Source organism: Piliocolobus tephrosceles, chromosome 13, assembly GCF_002776525.5.
Source record: "Piliocolobus tephrosceles isolate RC106 chromosome 13, ASM277652v3, whole genome shotgun sequence".
Taxonomy (NCBI): domain Eukaryota; kingdom Metazoa; phylum Chordata; class Mammalia; order Primates; family Cercopithecidae; genus Piliocolobus; species Piliocolobus tephrosceles.
In genome coordinates this window covers 9,081,938-9,098,220 of record NC_045446.1, presented here as the reverse complement: position 1 = coordinate 9,098,220, position 16,283 = coordinate 9,081,938, and the positions used below count along the sequence as shown (strand labels likewise).

The window sequence follows — 16,283 nt, the reverse complement described above, 5'->3', positions numbered from 1 at the left end:
GCCTCCCAAAGTGCTGGGATTACAGGCTTGAGCCACCGCGCCCGGCATTCTTTCTTGTTTAAAATATATATATATATATATTCATATTCACAGTTATATATATAACTACAGCTCTATACATCTTCTTTCCTAGTTTTCTTCCAAAGGTATTTCCCAAGGATTTTATTTAAGAGCTCTCTTCTGTTCCTCTGCTTGAAAGTAAAAAAACAGAAAGAAAAAAAGCCAGGTGCATTGGCTCACGCCTGTAATCCCAACACTTTGGGAGGCCGAGGTGGGTGGATCACTTGAGGTCAGGAGTACGAGACCAGCCTGACCAACATGGTGAAACCCCGTCTCTACTAAAAATACAAAAATTAGCCGGGCATGGTGGTGCACGCCTGTAATCCCAGCTATTTGGGAGGCTGAGGCAGGAGAATTGCTTGAACCTGGGAGATGGAGGTTGCAGCGAGTTGAGATTTCGCCATCACACTCCAACCTGGGCAACAAAAGCAAAATTTCGTCTCAAAAAAAAAAAGAAAAGAAAAGAAAAAAGAGCTCTCTTTCCTCCTTTCCATGAGGCAAATGAAAACACAGCTTGTGGCCGGGCGCGGGGGCTCAAGCCTGTAATCCCAGCCCTTTGGGAGGCCAAGACGGGCTGATCACAAGGTCAGGAGATCGAGACCATCCTGGCTAACCTGGTGAAACCCCGTCTCTACTAAAAAAATACAAAAAACTAGCCAGGCGAGGTGGCGGGCGCCTGTAGTCCCAGCTACTCGGGAGGCTGAGGCAGGAGAATGGCGTAAACCCGGGAGGCAGAGCTTGCAGTGAGCTGAGATCCAGCCACTGCACTCCAGCCTGGGCGACAGAGCGAGACTCCGTCTCAAAAAAAAAAAGAAAACACAGCTCGTAATGAGGCCCCTTACTTGTCTTTAAACGCCTCTCCACCCAATTTCTAGCTACAGTCAGTTCTTCAAAAGTGAAACGCAGGCCAAGTGGGGTGGCTCATGCCTATAATCCCAGCACTTTGGAAGGCTGAGGTGAGAGGATCACCTAAGCACAGGAGTTCAAGACCAGCTTAGACAACACAGCGAGACCCTCGTCTCTACAAAAAAATTTTAAAAATGAGCCAGGCTTGATGGCATGCACCTGTAGTCTCAGTTACTTAGGAGACTGACGTGGGAGGACTGCTTGAGGCTGCAGTGAGCCATGATCGTGCCACTGCACTCCAGCCTGGGTGACAGAGTAAGACTCTGTCTCTAAAAAATGTTTAAAAAGTTAAATATAGTTGGCCAGGCGTGGTAGCTCACGCCTGTAATCCCAGCACTTTGGGGGGCCGAGGCGGGTGGATCACGAGGTCAGGAGATCGAGACCATCTTGGCTAACACAGTGAAACCCCATCTCTACTAAAAATACAAAAAATTAGCCAGGCGTAGTGGCAGGCGCCTGTAGTCCCAGCTACTCTGGAGGCTGAGGCAGGAGAATGACGTGAGCCCGGGATACGGAGCTTGCAGTGAGCTGAGATTATGCCACTGCACTCCAGCCTGGGTGACAGAGTGAGACTCCATCTCAAAAAAAAAAGTTAAACATAGTGACTTCCTGAACTCCTCCTTTTTCACAGACCTTGGATTTTTTTTTTTTTTTTTTTTAATTTCTATTCACTGAAATTCTACTATGTGGCCCCTGGGAACAACAGCATGGACAGGCAAGACTTTAAACCAGATATTTGAACAAGTTCTTTCAATGCTACTGGTAGGAAATAAAACAATCCAAGGCTGGGTGCAGTGGCTCACACCTGTAATCCCAGCCCTTTGGGAGGCTGAGGAAGGCAAATCTCTTGAAGCCAGGAGTTCATGAACACCCTGGCCAACATGGTGAAACCCTGTCTTTACTGAAAATATAAAAATTAGCTGGGCATGGTGGCTCATGCCTGTAATCCCAGCTACTCAGGAGGCTGAGGCAGGAGAATCGTTTGAACTCAGGAGGCAGAGGTTGCAGTGAGCTGGGATTGTGCCACTGCACTCCAGCCTGGGCGACAGAGTCAGACTCTGTCTCAAAGAAAAAAAGAAAACATAGAAACGCCCAAGGCAGGCCAGGCGCAGTGTCTCATGCCTGTAATCTCAGCACTTTGAGAGGCCAAGGCAGGCGGATCATGAGGTCAGGAGATAGAGACCATCCTGACCAACATGGGGAAACCTTGTCTCTACTAAAAAAAAAAATACAAAAAATTAGCCGGGTGTGGTGGCGGACACCTGTAGTCCCAGCTGCTCGGGAGGTTGAGGCAGGAGAATGGCGTGAATCCGGGAGGTGGAGCTTGTAATTAGCCGAGATCGCGCCACTGAACTCCAGCCTGGATGACAGAGCGAGACTCCGTCTCAAAAAAAAAATAAAAAAGAAATGCCCAAGGCAATAATTTTATGTTCTCCCAAACTTACTCCCCAGTTAATAGCTGCATTGTACTGATTTTCAAACTTTTGTGACTGTGACTCACAGTGAGAAGTATTCATATCTGTATAAATATCTGAAACAAATGTTTCACCAAACACTACTTACCTTTACTACATGGGTAAAGGTAGTAATGTTTTCAGTTCTGTTCATTCTGTTTCATTTTTGTTAATGCTACTAAGTTGAACCATTTGAAATACATCCGTGTACTCAAAACTGTCAAAGATGGGCAATTTCATACAGTTCAACCTATTTGTGACACTAATTTTACAATCCACTTCCTTAGTGGAATGCATCTCATAGATTAAAAAACATTGCTAAGTGGGCATATTTCCAGTTAATATTATTTTTTAAAACTAAAACAGGACTGAATTTGTTTTTGTTTTTCATTTAGTATGGTGCGGACATCTTTCCACACTGCTATCTTACAGCTCCACCTCACTGTTTTCTGTTTCTTTGAGACAGGGTCTAACTCTGTCATGAAAACTAGAGTGTAGTGGCATTATCACGGTTCACTGCAGCCTCGTCCTCCCAGGCTCCCACCTCAGCCTCCTAGGCAGCTGGGACTACAGATGTGCACCATCACACCTAATTTTTTTTTTTTTTTAAACAGACTCCGTCACCCAGGCTGGAGTACAGTGGCACAATCTCACCTCACTGCAACCTTCGCCTCCTGGGTTCAAGTGAGCACATCTGGCTAATTTTTGTATATTTTGTAGAGATGGGAGTCTCCCTAAGTTGGCCAGGCTGGTCTTGAACTCCTGGGATCAAGCAATCCACCCACCTCAGCCTCCCAAAGTGCTGGGATTACAGGCATGAGCCACTGCGCCCGGCCCGCTTCACTGTTTTAAGGGCTTCATGGAATCCACATGCACCTACCCTGGCTTAGGTAACCTGACCTCACTGGAGACACTTAGGTTTTTTCCAACTTCTTGCTGTTCCAAACTATGCCACAGTGAACTTCCGTGTCATATCCAGAATGCCTGTGGTGCAGGTTCCTAGAAGGAGGATGGCAGGCTCCTACCTCTAGGTATTTCCCTTTTTTTTTTTTTTGAGATGGAGGCTCGCTCTGTCACCCAGGCTGGAGTGCAGTGGCACAATCTTGGCTCACTGCAACCTCCGCCTCCCAGGTTCAAGCAATTCTCTGCCTCAGCCTCCTGAGTGGCTGGGATTACAGGTGCCACTACCACACCCGGCTAATCCTTTGTATTCTTAGCAGAGATGGGGTTTCACCATGTTGGCCAGGCTGGCCTTGAACTCCTGACCTTGTGATCCACCCACCTCAGCCTCCCAAAATGCTGGGATTACAGGTGTGACCCACCGCGCCCAGCTAGCATTTCCCATTTTGATCTTAGTTGGGTTTCAAAGTCTCTGGGTAGGCGCTATGCTCAGTTTCTTCCTTTGTGTGTGTCTGATGGAGGGTAAATGGTGCTGACCCAAGGGTCCCACTCAGGCAGCCTATCTGTTCAGCCCTCCTCTGACCACAAGCCCCTTTCTGCAAGATGGGAAGCTCCAGCTTCTTCCAGACCTCTCTCTAGGCAAGCTTCATGGAGGCATGAAGACATTGTGCTTTACCATTGACCAGACTTGAGTTTGAATCTCACCCATGCTCCTTAAACACTTTGGATTCCATTATCAGAGCTACGAAAAGAATAGAAACCTCTAAGGGTTAAAGGGGGGGATGAAGCTGAACACGTGGAATGCATTGCAAACAGTCACACAGGAGTTAGCCATTGTCTTCAGCTGCTGCTGACAGCTCTTTCCCAAGCAGGAGAGAGGATCTTCTGCGCTGCCTATTCACATTTACCCCGCAGCCGGCTGGGGCACCAAATTAAAACAATAAGACTCTCTCCTGAGTTTACAATAGGCTTGATCCTTGACCTATTTCCTCACTTCTTCTAGACTTCTTGAGCACTAGGTAAAGAATGAAACTTTTGGACAAAGCCATTCATTCAACAACAAATATTTACTGAGCACCTACTACATGCCAGCCACTGTGCTAAGCACCATCTGGGCCTCAGTTTTTCCATCCGCAAAAGTAGGAATTGTGCTTCTCAACAGGGAAACGCTGGGCCTCTGGGTGGGGGAGCCTTTGGGACGGGACTACAATTTCGTCATTGGAACCCAGGGACGCCCCGCACGTTTCCCAACGGCCTCCAGGGGGCACCGCCGCCCTGAACTGAGAGCCACAGGAGCAGGGTAGGGGGAGGCCCAACTTTCTGCTCTGTCACTGGCAGATTGAGGACGATGCCGAGGGCTCAGAGGAGCGGGATTTGGACCGTGTTGCTGGGAACAGGGGCCTACACTGGCCCCAGGATGAGTTCGTCCGTACCTGCGGACCCTGGGTTCTGACTCTGAGGTCAGACGCAGCCAAGATGCAACTCAGGAACTTCAAGGTTTCCGCTCCGGCCGAGAGCCCCGGTCTGGCGGGGGAAAGGGTGGGGGTGTCGCCCTTGCTCCCCCAGCCTCAGCCCTCAGGAGGCGCAGCGTCAGGGCGGGCGGCAGCACAAAAGCCCCCTGCGCCGCTAGGGGCACTCTCGCAGCAGCTGCGCTGGCGACCTCGCGATCACGTGCGGCGAGGGCGGGACCAAACGAGCGTCCAGCCAATTGGCTATGCCGTCGGCGAGCGTGATAGCCAATAGGAACCAGGAGCGGGGTCCCGGGACTGGGAAGAAACGGCGGCCGGGAGGGGCTCCAGGGACCATGGGGCTCCTGACCATTCTGAAGAAGATGAAGCAGAAAGAGCGGGAGCTGCGACTGCTCATGCTGTATCCTCCCAGACGCCGGAGCCGCGGGGGTAGCGGGGCCCCGCCGGGCGGGCGGTGCCGGGCGCCCCCTGTCGGGAGCGGAACGCGGCGGCCGGCGCGTCCCAACTGCCCCTGGCGTCACCACGCCGGCCCCACCAATCGCCCCGGGGGCCGGGAGGTGCCGCACCCCCGGCCTGGGGCAGGGGCCACCTCCGAGGGCCGCAGAAGCGGGCCTGCAGGCGCAGCGGCGGGTGGCCCGAGTGTCAGGGGCGGTGGGTGCCGGAGATGACTCGGACGCCACCACCCGGCGGCCTGGCCCAAGCGTGGGGCCGCTGCCTCCCCGGCTATCATCTCCCCCGGGCCCGAGAGTTCCAGGCCCCGGACCCGCCCTCGAGCTCCGAATCCCGGGGGCGTGCGGGGTGGCGGGTGGCGGATGTGGGCTCTGTGGATCCTTTCGAGCGTGGATCCAACAGTCCGTTTCTTTGGTGCTACGCGGCCCTTGGATGACCCTGCGGCTGAGGATGTGTGTGTGTGGGCCCGAGTGCCCCGTGCGCGCTGTGCGCCTTCTGAGTCCAGTTAGGCGCCCGCACCTGTTCCCTCTGCTCTGTGCCAGGCCCCGCGATGGAATGGCAGGGGAGATAAGACCCTTACGTGCACATATAACTTAATAATCACATCATGACTGTTTTATTTTTTGAGATAGGGTCTTGCTCTGTTACCCTGGCTGGAGTGCAGTGGCGCAGTCAAGGGTCACTGCAGCCTCCAACTTCTAGGCTCAAGTGATCCTCCCGCCTCAGCCTCCCAAAACTCTGGGATTATAGGCATGAGCCACGGAGTCCGGCCCATGTCTGTTTTTATTTTATTTGAGACGGAGTTTCGCTCTTGTTGCCCAGGCAGGAGTGCAGTGGTGCAATCTCAGCTCACTGCAACCTCCGCCTCCCGGGTTCAAGCGATTCCCCTGCCTCAGCCTCCCAAATAGCTGGGATTACAGGTGCCCACCACCACGCCCGGCTAATTTTTTAAAAATATTTTTAGTAGAGACGGGATTTCACCTTGTTGGTCAGGCTGGTCTCGAATTCCTGACCTCAAGTGATCCACCTGCCTTGGCCTGGCAAAAGTGTTGGGATTCCAGGCGTGAGCCACCGCGCCCGGCCCCATGTCTGTTTTAAAGAGCTCTGAGAAAAGCATACAGTTCACTCATTTGATAAATATTGAGTGCCTAATATGTGCTAGGCACTGTCCTGGGGGCCAGGGTACTAAAACAAAAAAAATGTTACCTTCATGGAAATTCTGTAATGCAGGGGGGTAGAAAGATGATAACACAGGAAATAAGTAAAATATGTAATAGAGGCTGGGTGCTCAGTGGCACACACCTGTAACCCTAGCACTTTGGGAGGCTGAGGTGGGAGGCTTGCTTCAGCCCAGGAGTTTGAGACCAGCTGAGCAACATAGACTCCGTCTCTATTTATACATATATATATTCTCCATACATACTATATATGTATATGGGCCATGCTTTGGACCATGCTTCTGGGGAACAGGGCATTTTACTGCTCCAGGATGAGCTCCCACTACATATCTATGTATGGAGAATAATGCAATTTGGAGTGGTCAAAGAAGGCCACTGTATGATGGCAGGGCATGGTGGCTCACACCTGTAATCCCAGCACTTTGAAAGACCAAGGCACATGGATCACCTGAGGTCAGGAGTTTGAGACCAGCCTGGCCAACATGGTGAAATCCCGTCTCTACCGAAAATACAAAAATTAGCTGGGTGTGGTGGTGGACACCTTTAATCCCAGCTACCTAGGAGGCTGAGGCAAGAGAATCGCTAGAACCCAGGAGGCAGAGATTACAGTGAACCGGTAAGCTGAGATCGCGCCATTGCACTCCAGCCTGGGTGACGAGAGAAACTCTGTCTCAAAAAAAAGTGACAATTGAGTACATGAGGGAGGTGAGAGTTGAACCTTATAGCAGTCTGGGGGGAAACTTTAAAGCAAAGGGAACAGCAAGTCAGAGGCCCTGGGAGGACTAACTGGCGTGTTCAGAGGACTGGCGAGGAGGGCAGTATGGCTGGAGTGGGGAGGACTGTTGACTGGGAACCACCTCACCTAGGGCCTTTTGGTTTTTAGTTTTCCTTTTCAGTGAGAAGTGCAGAGGATAGAAGGAATCAGAGACCAGTTTGGCCACTGCAGTGATGCAGGCAAGATAGAATGGTGACTTGGACCAGGATGGAAGTAGCGAGGTCATGGAAGTTTCTGGCCTGAGCAATTAGAAGGGTGAGGAGCCATTTGCTGAGGTGGAGAGGACTGGGGAAGGAGCAGGTTCTTGGCTCACCGTAACCTCTGCCTCCCGAGTTCAAGCAATTCTCCTGCCTCAGCCTCCCAAGTAGCTGGGGTTACAGGTGCCCAGCACCATGCCCAGCACCACACCCAGCTATTTTTTTTATTTTTAGTAGAGATGGAGTTTCGCCATGTTGGCCAGGGTGGTCTCGAACTCCTGACCTCAGGCGATCCACCCACCTCGGCCTCCCAAAGTGCTGGGATTACAGGTGTGAGCCACCGCGCCTGGCCTATTTGCTCTTTTGAAGGTGGGAGAAAGAACAGCAAGCTCATCAGCCAGTGGGGATGATCAAGAGGGGAAGGAAACATGGATGATGGCTTGGGGGCAGGGGATCGTCAGCGGCCAGGTTCCAGGGACTAAGGCTGGGCCTCAGGGGAAGTCTCCTCCTCACCCCTCTCCTGGACCAGGCTCATTCGCCCCAGCTGGGATGAGCAGGGAGAGGTGGTCCAGTCCAGGACCTGCCCACCCCACCACGCCCAACTGAGCTGCAGTGTTGGGAGGATAGAGGAGGGTGGTTCCCTCCCACAGTAAGCACACCCGTTAATTTGCACTCTGCAGTAGCAGGTCTGGAATATTCCAGAAACACATGAGGGTGGCTTCCTCCAGATATTGGTTCTTCCCTTAGTTCTTCAAAAAGCTCGCTCCTTGTATTTTGGGTCTCAACTCCAGACACCTCAGGGAGGCCTTCCCCAGCACCCGAGCTGAAAGAGCCTCCGATGGCCCTCTCGGAAATCCTCTCTGTTGTGTTGATGGTACTAGCCAGGATCTGGCAGCGCCTTCTTTTCTCATTTGTTTGTACTTTATTGACTGTCTTCCCACTAGAGTGTAAGCTTCCTAAGGGCAGGGCTTTGTCCTCAAGCACCCAGAAGAGAGTCTGGCACATAGTAGGTGTTCGACAAATTAAGGAGCTTTTGGTCAGTAGAGATGATATTTATATCTTGATACTTTCACATTTATTGTGGGCCAATGATGGCCAGGCATGTGCTGAACTCAGTTTGATACATGGCGGAAAGTAATGAGTCCCCTAAGAGGGGCTCTGTGACGATGTCACCACCCGGCGGAGAACAGGGACTTCTCCTTAACCTGCTGCGCCCCAGTGGCCTGGACAATGCTGGAAAGACGACCATCCTGAAGAAGTTCAATGGGGAGGACATCGACACCATCTCCCCAACGCTGGGCTTCAACATCAAGACCCTGGAGCACCGAGGGTGAGCAGGGGCCCCGTGGGTGGGCCGGCCCAGAGCAGGGCAGGGAAGGTGGGAGAGGGGCCCAGCTGACCCTCTTGTCACCCGCTCCTTGCCCAGATTCAAGCTGAACATCTGGGATGTGGGTGGCCAGAAGTCCCTGCGGTCCTACTGGCGGAACTACTTTGAGAGCACCGACGGCCTCATCTGGGTAGTGGACAGTGCGGACCACCAGCGCATGCAGGACTGCCAGCGGGAGCTCCAGAGCCTGCTGGTGGAGGAGGTGGGCAGCTCCTACCCTTTGTGCAAATGTGTGGACATAGGGCCGCCTTCTCAGCAGACGCCCCTCAGAGGGTTCCATGGCCCCAGAGGGAAACTAGAGGCAGGATCCATTCCTTCACTGGGCCCCCACCATGGGAGGCCCATGGTGCCAGAGGCAGGACACATGCTGTGGACTGAGATTGAGTTAACGTCCCTGGGATGTTACTACGTCAATACCCTGAGCGTCAGTTTCTGTGCCTTGAAATGGTGATGATGACACCCACATCATTGGGCTTTAGGGAGGATGACCCAAGGCCAGCATGAAGCTTTGAGAGGCTGTGGAGCCTGGCTCAAGAGTCTGACTCTTCGCTATGTGACCTCAGCCAGGGGTGGTGGCACGCACTTGTAGTCCTAGCTACTCTGGAGGCTCAGACAGGAGGATCAGTTGAACCTAGGAGGTCGAGGCTGCAGTGAGCTGTGATCATGCCACTGCACTCCAGCCTCCTGGGTGACAGAGCAAGACCCTGTCTCAAAAAAAAAAAAATAAGGGGCAGGGTGCGGTGACTCACACCTGTAATCCCAGCACTTTGGGAGGCCGAGACGGGCAGATCATGAGGTCAGAAGATCGAGACCATCCTGGCTAACATGGTGAAACCCCGTCTCTACTAAATATACAAAAAATTAGCCGGGCATGGTGGCGGGCACCTGTAGTCCCAGCTACTCGGGAGGCTGAGGCAGGAGAATGGTGTCAACCTGGGAGGCAGAGCTTGCAGTGAGCTGAGATTGTGCCACTGCACTCCAGACTGGGCAACATAGCAAGACTCCATCTCAAAAAAAAAAAAGAAGGAAACTTGCAAAGATAGTACAGAGGTCCCCCATATACCCTTTACCTTGCTTCCCCATCTTACCTAACCGTGGCCTGTCCAAACTAATAAATCAACATCGGTGAATTACTATTATCTTAATTGCAGATTTTATTTGAATTTCACCAGTTTTTCCACTAATATACTTTTTGTTTCCAGTGTTTGATTCAAGCTACAACATTGCATTTAGTTGAAAATGAGGACACTTGTGAGAGTGAAAGGGGGGATCCTGCAGGCGGAGTCGGGATTGTCCTGGGCACACTGCACATACCTCCTGTGTCAGTGGAGCAGGTCAAACGAGATCAGGGCCATCAAATGCTGGTCAAGGCAGGTCGAGGCCCAAGGGTTAGACCTGTCCACCTACATCTCCCAATAACAGACGCATATGTGGAAACAACTAGAATCAGAGGTGGACAGTGTGGCCTGTCGGGAGTGGAACGGTTAAAGGGCTGTGTGAACCCAGAAGAGGGAGAGATCACATTCTCTGTGCATGTCTGGTCATCAGATTGGAGCAGTCTGGAACCACAGCGAGCTCAGGGATCATCTTATCCAGCATCCCTCCCTGTTTATGGAAGAGGAAGCTGGAACATGGGGGACAGCGGTGTCCCCTGTGGTGGTTGACTGGAACCAGAACCCTGGCCCAGGACTGCCATCGCCCATGTGGTCCAGCCTTGATGGCTGTGTCCACAAACTCACTCCTGGGCCTCTCCCACCACTACAGGGCCTCACCTTGATCTTCCAGGTCGATCCTTCACCATAGATGCTCTGGGCCATTAGAGGAGGGGTCAGGCTGTCCTCTGAGTCCCCACCCCACCCCTCTGTCTTCTCTTCCCCAGCGCCTGGCCGGAGCAACCCTCCTCATCTTTGCCAACAAGCAGGACCTGCCTGGAGCACTGTCCTCTAATGCCATCCGCGAGGTGAGTCCAGGCCCTGGGACAGGCTCGCTGAGGGAAAGGGGCGCACATTTCTTTATTTTAAAAGCATGTATTAAAAATAACCAAGAAAAGTAATAATAAAAGCATTTATTAGCCCCTGCTAGGTGGCAGGACCTATGCAGGGCACTGGGGATCCAGTGATTAATAAGGCATGGGGTGGCCCACAGCCTGGGGAAGGCAGAACTGCGCATGTGTTGTTCACAGGCTAACAGTAGCCAGCACAAACAGAGTGCTTTCAGTATGCTCTGCTCCTTGCATGGATTAACTCATTTCATTCTCACAACAACCTCATGAGGTAAGAACTATTATTTTATACATGGTGAAGCAGGCTCAGAGAGATTAGGTAACTTGTCCCAGGTCACACAGCCACTAAATAGACCAGAAGCCTGTCTGACCCCAGAGCCCACACTTTAAGCATGATTCTAGTGCTCAAGCACCACAGTGAGAAAGAACAGCATTAAAATCTTGGCTCTGCCACTTATGAGCTATGTGCCCTTAGGCAGGTTGCTTAACCTCTCTGAACTTTGGTTTCCTCCTTGGTGAAATGGCTGACACAATCCCTGGCTCATGAGGACTTGAGGAGAATGAGAGAGGATGTGTGGGGCTCCTGGCATGATGCCCAGATCCTGGTGGATGCTCAAGAGCCCGTGTTGCATTTACATCACTAAGGGGCGGCACTGGTGTGGTACTGGACAGAGAGCCCAGGTGCCCCTGGGGGCTGACAAAGTCTCGCAGGGACCAGTGGGGCTTCCTGGATGGGATGACCTGGAGCAGGGCCTTGAGGGAGGCGTGGAGCTCCTCTGGGCTGGGGAGGGAAGGGGCCGAGGGCAGGCAGGGTCTGCAGTCACTGGCCACCATCAGCACCTTTGTTCTTCCAGGCCCTGGAGCTGGACTCCATCCGCAGCCACCACTGGTGCATCCAGGGCTGCAGCGCCGTCACCGGGGAGAACCTGCTGCCAGGCATCGATTGGCTCCTGGATGACATTTCCAGCCGCATCTTCACAGCTGACTGAGCCACTCCAGATGTCCCTCCACCTAGCAGTCCAGGTCCCCCAACCCTCACCAAACACTATCCATGGGGGCATGGGAGTCAGCCAGCCAAACTAACACTCCCCCTCCTCCATCCCAACCTGCTGCTGCTACTGCTGCCCGCTGCTGCTCTGTGGCCACCCAGCTCCTGTGGCGGGAGGGCTGTGCCCTGGCTGTTTCCCTGGCTCCTGACCTGGCCTTTGGCTACCATACCAAGAAGAGAGGACTGGGCGGGGAGGAGCTGCTACTGCTGCTACCGAGGCTGTGGGCCTCATCCTTCACTCAGCTGTGAAATAAACCACTCCTTGCCCTGATTCCTGGCTGAGTCATTTGTTGATTCAATAGCGTTAGAGACCACCTGGGACCCACAATCCAGCAGGGGACAGAAAGGAACAGACCATTGCAGTCAATAGTGAGCTGCGGCTATGTCAAAGGGATGCACAAAAAGTTATAGAAGCATGGGACACGGTGCAACTGATTCCATCCGGAGGAGTCCAGGCAGGCTTCCTAGAGGAGGTCACATTAAAACTGGGAATAAAATGTGAGTAGTTTTCCAGGTAGAGGAAGCGGAAGACGGTTCACCAGGGGAACTCCAACTCTCATAGGTATGAATTAGAAAAAGGGACACAGCTCCAGACCAGGGCTCCAACTTTTTGCATGGAACATGGGCTGAAATTCAGCTCCCAATTCTCTGTTGTAGCCAGGACCCCATGTGCAGTGGACAACCTGAATAGCTGTATGAGGCCAGCAGAGGTTCAGGCAGAGGGGATCACAGGACAGGCATGAAGAGCAAGGGCTCTTGGGAAATGGGGAGGGGCATAGAGTCGTGTGGGAGGGAGTGCAGCCAAAGGGCGGGAGGGGGCCGCATCAGGTAGGGGTAGCTGAGTCCTTCCCTGAAGGCGACAGGAACTCGGAACCAGTGCCAGGCTGGGAAAGGATAGGAAATGAGGCCACCCCAGGGGTCCAGTCCAAGTGGCAATACTGGTGGATGTTTTCACGGCCCAGGGTCCTAACAGCTGCTTACTCTGCAGGGTTCTGTTCTAAGTACTACCCATTCAGCAGTGCAGTTAGGGGCAGCCCTATGCAGTGCTGCCTATCAAGATCCCCCTTTATATGGGACACTAAGGGGTGGCACTGGCGTGGGACTGTACAGAGAGCTCAGGTGCCCCGGAGAACAGATAAGCTTTCCTAGGGGCCAAGGGAGGCTTCCTGGATGGGCTAACCCTTGAGCAGGGAGGGAAGGGGCTGAGGGGAGGCACTGGCCACCACCAGCACCTTTGTCCTCCCAGACCCTGGAGCTGAACTCTACAGCCACCACTGGTACATCGAGGGCTGCAGCCCCGTTGCTGGGAGGAACCCGCTGCCTGGTATCGACTGGCTCCTGGATGACATTTCCTCCAGGAGGTTAAGTGACTTTCTCAAAGCTACACAGCTAGGAAGTGAGGGAGCTGGGCTTGAACCCAGCACGCTTGGTCACTATACCTACCCTGCTGCCTCCCGAAATAGCTCAGGCCTAATTGTCTTCAGTTTTTGTCTCTCTGCTCAAAATTCAAATGCCAAGGAGAGGCAGCCTGCCGGCGCAGCTTGAGGCCCACGATTATCTTTTGGTGTGGATTTGTGGCCCAACAACCCTCCCAGCAGAGTACATCCAATGGAAGAAGGGCAGTTTTCCCAAAGGAAAGTTGAATGCTATTATCAAAAGGTGAGGAAGAGACACTGGGATTTACTCTGAAGCCGGCACTAGGATCCTTTCGTGGAGGGGTAGAGACCCGTGCAAAATCTGGGTTTCCTTTTTTTTGAGACAGAGCCTCCCTCTGTCACTCAGGCTGGAGTGCAGTGGCATGATCACAGCTCACTGTAGCCTTGACCTCCCAGGCTCAAGCCATCCTCCCATCTTGTTGCTGGGACTACAGGCTTGTGCCACCATGCCCAGCTAATTTTTTATTTTGTAAAGATGGGATCTTGCCGTGTTGCCTAGGCTGGTCTCAAACTCCTGGGCTCAGGTGATCCTCCCACCTTGGCCTCCCAAAGTGCTGAGAAAGTGCTGGGATTACAGGCGTGAGCCACCATGCCCGGCCTAGGTTTCCTTAAAAATGGAAGAAAGGGCTGGGTGCGGTGGCTCACGCCTGTTATCCCAGTATTTTGGGAGGCCGAGGTGGGTGGATCACCTGAGGTCAGAAGTTCAAGACCAGCCTGGCCAACATGGTGAAACCCCGTCTCTACTAAAAATACAAAGATTAGCCGGGCATGATGGCAGGCGCCTGTAATCCCAGTTACTCGGGAGGCTGAGGCAGGAGAATCGCTTGAACCCGGGAGGTGGAGGTTGCAGTGAGCCAAGATTGCGCCATTGCTCTCCAGGCTGGGGAACAAGAGCAAGACTTTGTCTCAAAAAAAAAGAAAAAAAATTCAGGCCAGGCGCGGTGGCTCATACCTGTAATCCTAGCACTTTGGGAGGTCAAGGCGGGTAGACCACCTGAGGTCGGAAGTTTGTAGACCAACCTGACTGACATGGAGAAACCCTGTCTCTACTAAAAGTACAAAATTAGCCAGGCATGGTGGCTCATGCTTGTAATCCCAGCTATTTGGGAGGCTGAGACAGGAGAATCGCTTGAACCTGTGAGATGGAGGTTGCAGTGAGCTGAGATTGCGTCATTGCACTCCCGCCTGGGCAACAAGAGTGAAACTCTGTCTCAAAAAAAAACAGTGGAAGAAGGGAAGTGAATGTTGTGTGGACAAGCTTAGAACATGAAGAAACTGCCCTTCAGGGTACAAAGTTAGAAGCCCCTCCCCTGTCCTCCTTGCAAGACAGACCTGGTGGTCTGCAGGCTCTTAAACCTGGACTCTGGAGCCAAATCCTGGCCTGCCACTCGCTGGAGCAACTTGCCTAGCCTGTCCGTGCCTCAGTTTCCCTCCTAGTGTTGGGAGGAGGACCAAATGAGTTGGTGTCTTGTATGTCATAAGTATTGTGTAAGTGTCAGCTATAATTATGATTATTTGAACCAGTAGGACTGTACGCAAATTCAGCTAATGTGAAGTCAGCCACCCACTGACATATGTGTCACCCCAGTGTTCATGTCCTCCCAGGTGCCCTTAGGAAACAATGCTTTTCTTGAAAAGGTGAATTAGGCCGGGTGCAGTGGCTCACTTCTGTAATCCCAGCACTTGGAGAGGCCGAGGTGGGTGGATCACCTGAGGTCAGGAGTTCGAGACCAGCCTGGCCAACGTGATGAAACCCCATCTCTACCAAAAAAATACAAAAATTAGCCGGGCATGGTGGTGTGTGCTTGTAATCCCAGCTGCTCGGGAGGTTGAGGCAGGAGAATCACTTGAACCCAGGGGGCAGAGGTTGCAGTGAGCCGAGATTGCACCACTGCCCTCCAGCCTGGGCAACAGAGTGAGACTCCGTCTCAAAAAAATAAATAAAAGGTGAATTATTCACAGAGACAAATATGAAAATAACAAGGTGATATTCATCACAAAGGTCTCCACCACATGGTCAAGCATACCCTACCCTGGGTGAGCTTGGGGAGCAGACCCTGGAGGAGCATGGTGGGCAGCCCAGCGCGGCGCCCCTGCAGCCTCTCCTGCTCCACTGCTGCCTCCTTTTTTTTTTGAGCCAGAGTTTCACGCTTGTTGCCCAGGCTGGAGTGCAATGGTGCGATCTCAGCTCACCACAACCTCCGCCTCCCGGGTTCAAGCGATTCTCCTGCCTCAGCCTCCCGAATAGCTGGGATTACAGGCATGGGCCATCATGCCCGGTTAATTTGGTATTTTTAGTAGAGACGGGGTTTCTCCATGTTGGTCAGGCTAGTCTTGAACTTCTGACATCAGGTGATCTGCCCGCCTCGGCCTCCCAGAGTGCTGGAATTACAGGTGTGAGCCACCATGCCCGGCCTCCACTGCCACCTTCTGTTTGCTCCTCCTGGTGAGGGAACTGGTGGGGTGGGAGATCTGGAGAAGGCCAGGGGCTAAATTGCTCTAGATGGAAAAGGGCTTGGAGAGGACGGGGAGAAAGAAGGGTAAAGGGAAAAGTGTGGGAGACACTGAGGCAGAGAGGGAGGGAAAGATGGGTGAGAAGGAAACTGGGATAATATCCCTGCCGAGGGAACTTTGGAGAGGGGAGCAATGTCTGAAGGGGTCTTCAGAGGACGTCTGGTGTGTGTTGCATGAGGGGACCTCCCATCCCTGGCCTCCTCCTGAACAACTGCTAGATGAACTACTCAGTTCAGACCCTCCAGAGTTTGATCTGGAGTCGGTTTTTTTTTTTTTTTTTTTTTTTTGAGACAGCATCTCACTGTGTTGCCCGGGCTGTAGTGCAGTGGCATGATCCTAGCTCACTGCCACCTTGAACTCAGTGACTCCATCATAGCTCACTGTAACCTTGAACTCCCAGGTTCAAGTTATCCTCCTGCCTTAGCCTCCAGAATAGCTGGGACTACAGGCCCACACCACCATGCCCAGCTAATTAATCAATCTTTCTTTCTTTCTCTTTCTTTCTTT

General features: G+C 52.6%; 1 protein-coding gene across 4 annotated transcripts; it reads left to right on the top strand.

Annotated features, from left to right (window-relative positions):
* Window positions 1-4,586: 4,586 nt before the first annotated feature.
* ARL2 (ADP ribosylation factor like GTPase 2) lies at window positions 4,587-12,097 on the top strand. Of its 4 annotated transcripts, none has more exons than XR_002725253.2 (6): window positions 5,039-5,189; window positions 8,609-8,719; window positions 8,816-8,978; window positions 10,656-10,736; window positions 10,959-11,459; window positions 11,633-11,771. XR_002725253.2 is itself a non-coding variant. In XM_023186582.2 (6 exons), the coding sequence occupies exons 1-5, from the start codon at window positions 5,125-5,127 to the stop codon at window positions 11,046-11,048; spliced, it is 510 nt and encodes a 169-aa protein (XP_023042350.1). In that variant the 5' UTR covers window positions 5,039-5,124; the 3' UTR covers window position 11,049; window positions 11,633-11,766. The 4 variants fall into 4 exon arrangements, 3 of the variants coding, with proteins under 3 accessions (XP_023042348.1, XP_023042349.1, XP_023042350.1); XM_023186582.2 differs by having other exon boundaries at window positions 10,959-11,049; window positions 11,633-11,766; XM_023186581.2 differs by lacking the exon at window positions 10,959-11,459 and having other exon boundaries at window positions 5,038-5,189; window positions 11,633-12,097.
* Window positions 12,098-16,283: the final 4,186 nt, after the last annotated feature.